This window comes from Nelumbo nucifera, chromosome 6, assembly GCF_055504915.1.
Source record: "Nelumbo nucifera cultivar China Antique chromosome 6, China Antique-T2T, whole genome shotgun sequence".
Classification (NCBI taxonomy): Eukaryota; Viridiplantae; Streptophyta; class Magnoliopsida; order Proteales; family Nelumbonaceae; genus Nelumbo; species Nelumbo nucifera.
In genome coordinates, this window is record NC_142654.1 from 11959799 (window position 1) to 11971323 (window position 11525).

General features: G+C 37.5%; 1 protein-coding gene across 1 annotated transcript; it reads left to right on the plus strand.

Annotated features, from left to right (window-relative positions):
* The first annotated feature begins 6760 nt into the window (after positions 1 to 6760).
* Positions 6761 to 8455, plus strand: LOC104588119 (uncharacterized). Its single transcript, XM_010245940.2, has 2 exons — positions 6761 to 7119; positions 7366 to 8455. The coding sequence occupies exons 1-2, from the start codon at positions 6810 to 6812 to the stop codon at positions 8133 to 8135; spliced, it is 1080 nt and encodes a 359-aa protein (XP_010244242.2). The 5' UTR covers positions 6761 to 6809; the 3' UTR covers positions 8136 to 8455.
* The last annotated feature ends 3070 nt before the right edge of the window (positions 8456 to 11525 follow it).

The following is an 11525-nucleotide window of genomic DNA, read 5'->3' on the forward strand; positions in this document are numbered from 1 at the left end:
TCTGGGCAACCAGTGAAGAAAGGCTTGAGGAGCAGGAATTGAGGTATTGTTTGTGTATCTGAGCAAGGGAAGATCAACAGTGCTTTTTGAATATTTATTATAAGGGTAGTTTGGAGATTAAAACGGCGGATTTCGACGAAAAACTAACGGAATTGTCGCAAAACAAAAGTACAGAGGGTCTTTGTGACTGATCCCACAGTACAGGGGGTCTTTATAATTTACCCAAACAAAACAATCTGTCTATTCTTAAGTGGTGTTTGGTATTGTTGTGAGCTGTGCTGTTTGCTTTTCGAGGCAGGACAATGACACATACACAACTGACAACACCACACCCGTTGAAGTGTTGCAAAGAGAAATTACTGATCCAGTGTATCAGGGGTACATATGAATGGATGGGCTATTCCAATCGGATGTTTCAGATTATTTCCAGTGTACCAAGCACATTCGACTGACTAAGCACAAGGTTAGCTTCATGTTAATAAGGGTTCCTTCTCTGGCAAACTTGTTACCTGGAGCTGGAAGAAGCTTAGGATTAAGCACATGAACTCTGTTTCAGATTATGTGCTCAAGATCCAGTTATTCTCCAAGAGTTATATATTAACAAAAATAAGTTAAAATACTCATTCCACTTTGATGCAATAACTTTTTGATACATTATCACTTGTTGAAAACGATATTCATTGCACATGAGGGTTGTTGCAGTCTGAATCTGAATCTGGATAATAAATAAAGAGAAGGAAAGAAGATGAACCGAGGCAAGCGACAAATTGAGCTACTTCAAGTAATGTCCTCTTTTATTCTTGATAAGTCAATGTCAGACCTATTTTGCCAGGCTTCCTTGAAACTATGGTATATTTTCTTGAATTTGGGTAGAATACTAATAACCTCTGTAAAGGTGTATCATTTCAGTCTTGGCTTATAGGTATATTCTTTTGAGTCTTTTCCAATACCATGAATCAAATGACTTTTTTCTAGGTAGGGGTGCAATTCGGATTGGCCCAAGTTAACATTTTACACTAGGGCATGGGCTTGGCTTCAGGTCAGGTCTATTCAAATTTTGATAAAATCTCAACCTTAACCTGTCCAAGTTGCACCTCTACTTCTAAGTCTTAAAAAAACCTTTTCTCTTAGAAAACCTATATATTACTTAGTTTCAGTCCTCATTAAATCTACCCTTTTCCATCCACAAACCCCTTGTTCATCATTGTTTTGGCTAAACTATTCAAATAACAGTCAAAATATATATTTTTAAACTAAACAAATTTCACACATATGAAATCATAACTCATTTATAGAACAAAAATCATATGTTTTTAAACTACGAGAGTTGGGCATGTAGTTCAAGGACATACCAAAAGAATTTGAGGCTTGGTGTCTGTATGGAAAATGCCAATGCTACAATGTTTAGGCCAATGCCCTGTATATCTGCCACATCCAAACTCAAAATTAGAATCCTGAGAAATAAGTTTTCACAACATTATATTATTTCTAGTCTAGGAGAAAAAGTAAGGTTATTACAAGAAACTTACAAGTAAATCCCTTATAAAAAGTAAAACCAAAATGGAGAATGCAAAAGGGAACAATAGCAAGATAAAAACACAATCTTTGGGGTATTGAAGAAATATAATCACAGAAAAGGAAAAAGGGTGGGTGGAAATTATGGCGAAATGACTTAAACCTCACACAACCACTGGTGTCTTTCTCAATAGTGGGAAGACTGAGGACTTGTTCATTTCCTCTTAACTCTTATCTCTTAAGAGGAATTTTACAACTTTAAGAGAAGAATGGGTGTTCTTTCCTCTTATCTCCTATGTCTTAAAGAGAAATCTTACAACTTTTTGTTTTTCAATGATACTCCCAAAATACAAACAATAATTCTCATTTATGAGGTTAAAATGGACATTTGACAATTTTCAAAATTTCAGAATTCAGAACAACATTCTTTGCATTTAGAGTTGAGAGGAAATAAATTTTATAAATACCAATATACCTCTTAATGTAATTAGTGCACTTTCAGATGTCAAATATTAGAAAAAACAAATAGGCCCTGAGATTTAATAGATCATTCCCAACCATGTGGATCATTTGTGGTTGCCAAAAAATTTGGATTGATGTGAAAACCCACATTCATGTCCCTTAATCTCTTTGAACCTGATCTATCAGGTTCTCACTGCTCTCAACCTTAAGCAAAACCAAGAAAAAAATTAAACAAATCTAACAGAACTGAACCGATCAAAATCAACAGACCATAAAACTACCAGCAGTTCACGTTTGTGGTTGGGTTAGACCCCAAGCAGCCACTGGTGTCTTCCTTTGTAGGAGCAAGAAGACATCTAGTCATATCGTCATCCCCAAACCATATGAACGGCAATGCCCTCCAAGCTAAAGGACCATAAATAAAACGAGATAAAAGAAAGAATGAAAAAACCGCTTTTGAGGTAGGGTTGAAGGTCAACCCAAGACCAATCCCAAAGGTGCAAATCTTGTGTTTGAGTCTGACCCATTTTGAGGTCATTCCTGAGTATATCAACTAGGCCCAACCTATGCTTAATTCAACATAAGTGGGGTTGGGTTGAGCTGGGTCGGGTGGGTTGATCAGGTTTGAAAGAAAATATGATTACACTTTTATATGATTATCATTTAGTGAGATTTATGGCGTAATTTAAGAATAAATTTGGTTGAAAATATGCATTCACAAATGTACATATGCATATTTTATACACATATAATGTATATACAATTAGAAAATTATGATTTTATATAAATATAATGCATCTATGTAGCGGTGGCAATTGGGCGGGTTGAGCTCAACTCATCTAACCCGCCAACCCATTAATGATCCAGTTATATAAAATTAAATGGTTTAAGTTCAACCCAAACCCGCTTTAACCCAATTCAATCCGCCCAAACTCTCTCTCTCTTAACAAATAAGTTGGTCATAACTCATAGCTTGGTGGTAATTGTAGTTACTATTTACACAAGCATTGAAGGTTCAAATCACATTACATGCATGTTATTTTTACACAAGCAGCGAAACCATTTGACTATGTTTGGATTTCAGGTTTGATCGAGCCACTCAGGTTCAAACCGGTCAGACCAACTTGAACTATCTAATTGGATTATCTTCGAGCTAATCACATCAAGGGTGGTTGAACCTTTAGATCTGGATCAATCTGGTCAAACCGGACCGGATCGGTTCAGTCAATGGTGGATTGACTTGGACCATACCATATCAGGTTTGTGAGGTTTGGGACCGAACCAACTGACCCGAAGCTGGTCAACGTAAGTAAATCGAGTCAGTCCAGATTCGGGTAGGGTTGTGTGGATATTGGTCGTCCGGATGATCTAGACTAGGCAAAGCACGTGGACACCGAACCATCCTGCCCGAAATCATTTCAGATTCGAGTCGACCTGGATCGGGCCGGGCTATGTGAATATTGGTTGGACCAAACGACTCAAACCGGGCAGAGCAAGCGGTACCAAACCATCCTGCCCGGTGTCTATTTCGAATTCGAGTCGACCGATCGGTATATGCTGAATCAAGTCAGGCCGCGTTGAACTGATTCGGACTCGGGTCAAATTGATTTAGATTTATGTTGGATGAAGTGTGTTGATTCAAGACAAAACTAAATTTAGTCAATAATTAATAGAAAATTAATGCATTAATTATAAATTATTTAATTCAAATGAAGAAAATAAAAAAAAGGCTAAAGAATTACTACTTATATTTGTAATGGTTAATCCAATGGTTACCCACAACCCAATCCAACCCAACCCATTTAAATGGACAGGTTGGATGATCAACCCATTTCCAAACCGCCAAGTAAATGGGCGAATTGGGTGGATTCAGTGGGTTGGGTGAAAAATTGCCACCCCTACATCTATGTATGTATTTATTCGAGTGGGCTCAGGTTAGGTATGACATGGGTTGGATTGGGCCAAGTTAGGGTTGGGCTTGGATTACTTGAGGCCTCAACCCAAGTTTAGGCTAGGCCTGAGTTTTTGGTCGAGGCCCAACCTACAACGCAAAAATGCTGTAGCCCTACCAAAAGAATAGTAATTGCTAGCTAGTTTATTTGAACCAACTAGTTGCAGATCTGTTCAAACTACTGAACAAACAATAGTTATTGTAGATCTGATGCCAAAGCCCGATCCGACCTAGCCTACAACCTAGCCTACGATCAGCCCTAGTTAAGAGGGATTTAAGGGGAAAAGAAGAATATAGGACCTGAGAGGTTTTTTACTTTTTTTTTTTTTATTTCAACTTTTTATATCTTTTTATAATTTAGTTTAAGTATGAATAAGTATAAGCACATGTGTGACAAATGAGAGAAGGATTTTTCTGTGAGCATTGAGGTAAGAGGACTCTTGGCCTCCCTCTTTCCTCTATGTGTCATAGGTATAGATTCGATAGACACATGCCAAGAGATATATATGGAGAGAGAGAGAGACTCCTGAGCAGGTAGGTTTGTTCTTTGTATCACCACTTGCCAAAAAAGTTATGACTTGTGAGACAATATGGCTCTTTTTCATTGTGAAGGTACGTAAACTGGTACTTCTTTACTGAAATAATCATTTATTTTATTCCTTTACAACTTATTTAGATATCATAATCAGATATATTACTGGTGAAAGAGTCCAAATACGACCCCCCCTTCCATGATGAAAAGAAGAAAAAAATCAAAGTCACCTTTTGAATTTATTATTGGATTTCTTTGTTAATAACCAAACAAAGCTCTTGACCAGATCAACTGATGGCCTGGTGACTCAGTTGGTAGGGTCTCTAGCTAGGGCTGTAAGTTGAGTTGGCACCGATTAACATTTTATACTTGTTCAGGCTTACCCATTCAAATTTTTGGGAAAAGCCCAACCCAAAACCTACCCAAGTTCCACCCGTAATGGAAGCAGAGACTCGGGATCAAATCTAGTTGGCTTGGGGCTACTCCCATTGTCTAGCCCCATGAGGCTACATCAGGGCATGGATTATAAAAAAAAAAAGAAATTAAAAAACAATTAAAACCTCTTTGCCAGAGATTATCATAGGTCCTTAAGACAGGTGAACCTAATTTAATTCAAAATCCAGAACTTAAAGTTTAGTAGTTACTGTGATATTTCAGTGAGATCAGAGTTTATGAACAAATTCATTCTTGGGCATTTAAAGGGACTGAAACATGTTACAAGTAATACCATAAACATGCTATCTGAAACTTTTCTTTCGTATTTTCGAGGACTATGTTGCTGGTTTAATGAAGTTTTTGTTTATTTTTTTATTTTTTATTTTCCCTTCTCGGCCTACTGTTCAGTAATTAACCATTATCAAGCATTGCCCAAATCAAGGAAATTTGTAAATTCTAATTAGAGGGGGAGTTTTCTAATGTTTACATATTCATATATCATCCGAATTGAATGATGATCCCATGCAGCGTTACTCCATGGGGCTGGGGCATCTGCATCTCCACATGGAATGGAGCATACGTTTTTGGCGGTCTGAACCATTGGATATATCACAAAGGGCCCACCTTGGTAGAAGTTTTCTTGACTGGTAAAAATGTCAGCTCTGACCATTTAGCCACATAGCAAGTTATATAGTCTGATTTCTCCACATCAAACTTGAGTATTTTTTTTTTCAAAAAGCCCTTGAGACTTGAGTAGTAATTCACTACAGACACCACAAAGAGCTGACATTATGAGACGACTCTCCGACTCATATCTTGGTCTTTGATTGCAAGTAATTGTACAGACTACAGATGACATGTCGCTCGTCGTTTTCCTTGTGAAGGGAACACATTACTTCTTTACTGAAATTAATTATATCATTTATTTTATTCCTTTACTTTGCATATCAACTTGTTTAGATGTATATCAGCTAACTATTATAGTAAGATATATATTATTGGTGAAAGAGTCCTTATACGACATTCTTCCCAAGAAAATGAAAAAAAAAAAAGAAATTGGAAGCCTCCCCTTGAATCCATCATTGGACTTCTTTGTTAATAATCAAGCCAAGTAAATGCTCTTGACCCGAGATCATCCTAGGACAAGTCTATGACTCTCTGTCTCTACGTTGGGCAATGTAACAATTTAATCCTAAAAAAAACCCAAGTGGGCCGGTTAATAATTTAATTACCTGACAATCCAATAGGACTTCAAGTTGAGTTGGTTCAGGAACTTAAACCACTAGCCAGATGGAGACTAAACCATGTATTTACCATATATCTGAAGATGAATTATACATTATCAGTGTTTGTGCATCTTTATAGGATCGAAAGGTTAATGGAGATCCATTATATTTTATGAACAACTTCTTTCTGGGGTATTTCTTAATTGGGCATTTCTTGGACTAATTAAGACAAGTGATAAGTTCGGGGAGTCACTTGATTTAATTAATTTTCTTCCTTTAATTATAGGTTGCATATATATGGGGAGTGAAATCTCTCTGGTATTAATTGGTGGTATTTCTTGTATGCATAGAGTTTCTCCCTAGATCTGAATCCAGTATTTTAGTACCGTCCATGAAAATGTACACATTCACGCAAAGGCAGCAAGCAAGAAAGCTAAGCAAAGCAACAATAAAGAGATACATTGAATTGAAGAAGACCACGTGAAGTTAGGGGGCTCTCTAAGCCCACATGCCAAGTTGCATCTCTTTCACTCAACATAGACTACCCGCCCCTCTACAGTCTACAGTCTACACCTTATGATTTGTATAAAAGGGGGGGTGAAGGGAACCAACCATCAACACAAAGCAGCTGATATTCTAACCAAAGTTGCTACTGAGAAAGTGATCATTCTAATATATAGCTAAATAAATGGCTCGAGCCATGGTGCGCCTTGTTGTTTGTCTTTTCCTCGTTTTCATGGTTGTTTTGGCCGAGGTAGCAAATGGCCAAGGCAATGGGAATGGGAATGGGAATGGGAATGGGAATGGGAATAGAAATGGAAATGGAAATGGAAATGGGAATGGAAATGGAAATGGGAATGGGAATGGCAACGGCAATCAGGTCGCCAAGGCAAAATGCAAGGTGAAGTACTCGGCCTGCTACAATCAGCAGTTCCCATGCCCTGCCAGTTGCCCCTACTCATGCTTTGTTGACTGTGTTACCTGCAAACCTGTTTGCAGTAAGTCCGCTTTATCATTCTCTCTCCCTTAGTCCCTTTCATCATATAAACCCTTAATTATGATATTGGACTTGAGCATAGGGATTGAAAGTTGGGCTGGTTCAAACATCGGTTTGAGATTGGTTCTCTTTTCTATAGAAAAGGGTCCGACCAAATTAGACAGTCAATCGACCTTTGGGTCTAGGCCTTTTAATTTGTATTCTTCGAGAATTTAACACTTTTGAGTGTTCATGTCATGCACAACAGGTTGCGACATTCCGGGGGCTGTGTGTCAGGACCCCAGATTCATAGGCGGAGATGGAATTACCTTCTACTTCCATGGCAAGAAAGATCGTGACTTCTGTCTTGTTTCTGACTCCAACCTCCACATCAATGCCCACTTCATTGGCCGTCGGAACCCCAACTTGCACCGGGACTTCACCTGGGTTCAGTCCCTCGGTGTTCTCTTTGACACCCACCAAATCTCTGTTGGTGCCCTCAAGACCTCTACATGGGACGATGCTGTCGATCGTCTCTTCATTACTTTCAATGGTGAACCCATCTTCCTTCCGGAAGGTGAAGGTGTTAAGTGGCAATCAACCGTGGCACCAGGTGTTTCTATCACTAGAACCAAGGACACCAACGCTATCAGCGTTGAAGTCCAAGGGAACTTCAAAATCACAGCAACAGTTGTCCCCATCACCGAAGAAGAATCCCGAATTCACAACTATGGCATCACCAAGGATGATTGCTTTGCTCATCTCGAGCTTGGCTTCAAATTCTATTCACTCAGTGATGACGTGAACGGTGTGTTGGGTCAGACATACAGGAGAGACTACACCAGCAGGGTCAAGATATCAGCTGCAATGCCGGTGATGGGTGGTGTGCGTGAATTCTCCTCAACCGATCTCTTCTCCACTGATTGCTCAGTGGCTCGCTTCCGACGAGGACAGTTGCCAATAATCGGTGCTTCGGAATATGCCAGTATGGAGTGTGGAAGTGGCATAAGTGGTCGCGGAATTGTTTGCAAGAAGTAGAGAAAAGAAGAGATGGATTAATATGAAACTGCTGGTACAAACCGATATAAGTGTGTGAGCGTGTGTTGCTGTTCGTGTTTGCTGTTTTGTGTGTTTATGTTTGTGTTCATGTGCTTCTGTTTGCTAGTTAATAATAAAGCAGAAACATGCATGTAGTAAGTAGCCCTTACAGTACCAAAAAAGAAAAAAAGGGTAGTGCCTAGCTAGCTGGTTCAAATGATTGAGCCAGCAGCACATATACTATTGAAGACCTGATGTAAGAGATGTGCATTCTAGACCAAAAATGCATCTACATTGGCTACTTCATACTATCAAATAAATGGATGGTTTCCTAAGAATACAATTAATTATTCTTGCTTAATTTTGGACCATTCAAAAGTAATTCAATCTTGTTTTCTAGATTCTTTCTTTGGGTTTTCATTCTTTGAGAGAAGAGTCATTTCCTTGGGGTTTTAGAGGTTGGTGGCATGGGTGGGTAGCAGAGGCCTTGTCATCATGATTTAAATAAAATGGAATTGAGTCAGGAATGGGGGATTATGTAAAAGCCTTAGCCAGATTGACTGGACGATGCATTATGATCAGTAGTAAATCAAATCAAGCTCTGGCATGGTATAGTCATTAATTCGTTTGGCAATTATATTTACTTATTTACCCCTTCTGCATTTGTTCCAATAGGCTCCATTTGTGTGAAGTGCAACTTTATTTGCAATAGTACAAATGCCTGAGAGTACAAATGAAAGAAATGTAAATTCTGGTTTACTCTGGATTTGGATTTCACTTTACTTTGCTTCAGGTTTTATTTCACTACATTTACAATGCAAATATAAGTCAACAGTTGAAACAAAAATATATCAGGATGTGCATTATTCAAAGCATTTGCAGTCCCATACTTTTTCGCCAGAACAAATGAAATTGCACTTGCAAACCAATCAACCCCGAATTAATTATCCTTATCCATTCTCCCCTTTAAAACCATGCGTGCATGTTGAGTTAAAGCACGTTTCTTATTCTTTACATCAATATTTTTTATTTTGTTCTTTGCATTCAAACAATTGATAGAATTAATGTGTTGAATCTTGCTTTCAGCTAGTATACTACTTACCATCCTGGATATATATCATTTATTCCCTCATGAAGGTTGAAATCCCATCCATTTGATTGGTGCCTGCAGGTTGAGTAGCTATGTTTGGTTTGAAGAAAAAGGTGGGGAAAGGAAAAGTTAAGAAATTCATATAAGGTTTGTAAAGGTTTCTCTACCTTTTCTTTCCTTTCCCTACTTTTTCCTTCAAACCAAACACAGATTTTGCTATTTATCAGTTCGGAGTTTCATGCTTTACCAATAAAACAAGTTCAGTACTCGATGATGAGTTGAGAAAAAGCCTTTTCTTTTTTTTTTTTCCAAGTTGACTGGTCCAAAGGATGAGTTTTGAATTGAAAAAGAAGAGGGAAAATGAAACTATTTTTTTGTCGATCCAAATTTCAAAAATAATGAGAGTTGATTGCGGATCTGCGGTGAATACACCAAGCACAAGCAGATCATGAAACCTATATATATATAGAGAGAGAGACCTACTGAAACTGAAAGCTAGACCCTTGATCAAACACCAATATATAGAGCACCACTTTCTACTCTTGGACTGCCCAAAAGCTTAGAAAGAAACTTCTGTTACCCCTAAAGCAAGTCACCACCAAAAAAAAAAGGGTCGTCTAAACATCCTTCCCCTTCCATCTCTTCCTCTACCGTCGAAGTGAACATCAACCTTCAAATCGACCGGAGAGATTATAATATACACGGTTTTCACTTCATCTAACTCTTCATGTATACTATATATGACTTGACTGTTACGAAGTGATGGTGGTGGTCAAGAGTTCCCACACTCCACACGGAGCTTCTATCTTTTCTTTTCAGTTAAAGGAAGTTGAATTAAGAGGTTGTTTGGTGAAGCTGGCTGGTGCATCAAAAAATAGGAGATCCAGACTCGTTCTGAGTTAGGTCGAAGAGATGAAGCTGGAAGGACAAAAAGGTTCATTCGATCCATGGAGCCTGCATCTTTTTGTTTAATTTGTTGGAAATTGAGATCACGGAAATTTGGAGGAGAAGCTCTGAAGCGTGTCTAAAGACATTGTCTTTAGAGCATTATTTTCCCCCACTTAGTTATATTGAGTTTGTTGTTGGGTTATAAGCAAATTTGTTTTCAAGATACAACATAGCTTTGGGTGAGAATTTGCAATCAGCAGTGTTGAAGAATCTCCGAAAAAACCTTTTGTGAAACAGTAGCTGATCGAACTGAGAGAGACAATAGTGATTTTCGAAAACTTATATTCATTTGCTTTATTCATGCTACTTATATAATTTCTGAAGAGTTGTGGAGAAAAGGAGGGTGCTGGTTCAGAAAAGGCTTTGTGAACAATCACAATTTCAAACCTTGTGATTGTTAAAAATGTAATTAATAGTTAATGATTGTTAACTTTAAAAGTGCGAGCAAAATGCACCTCTAAAGTGTCTCATTGTGTCGCGTGTACGCACGCATTGCGTGATAGCAAGACTCCATACTCTCCTTTTATTATTCTAAAGAAATGTAAACAAGCTCCTATTAAAAAACTCAAAACATGTTTAATAATTTTTCCAATGTTGAACAGGTTGAAAACTGATTTTAGTATAAAAAAACTATTTTCCAAAATACATGTACAGATGTATTTTTTCCATGTAATTAACCAATCAAACCTCATTAAATTTAATATCTAATGAGATTAAAATCCAACATAATTAAAAAGATAACCACCGGTTTAGCATTACTTCTCGATGAAAGGTGGTAGCTAGGATGTGAGTTAAAAAGAGGAGAGTTCAAATTTCTAGGCTTCTTTTGTCCAAATCCCTAAGAATATTTACTTTACTGTGTAAAAAAAATAAAAAAACTACTTTATGTTCCATGTCAAACGGTTATAATCTCTACAACTATATAACCCTCACATATAGTTGTTTATCGACTTTTGTAACCTCACTATCTATTACCCATTAATAAAAATGAGAATGGTTCATTATTTGTCGTCAAAAGACTTTGATTTGACATATCCCTTTTTACCCATATTATCAAAAGAAATTTTCATTTTTACCCATAAGAGCTATAGTTTTGTTCCTTCTACTTTAAGTTTGATGATAATAAAAGAGCCGATTATGCCAAGTCAATCAGTTTTGTTCCTTTCTCATCAAAATCGATTTTGCCAGAAGGGATAGTTGAATGATTTTCGATCAGGTAGGACAAATAAGATGCCATTAACATGGTTCAGGCATTCCAACAACATATTAATCTAGCAGTAAAGTACTTCTACCTAATTCATTTTTAATTTTAATTATAACTTTTTCTCTAAAAATAAAAGATGTTGTAGAAC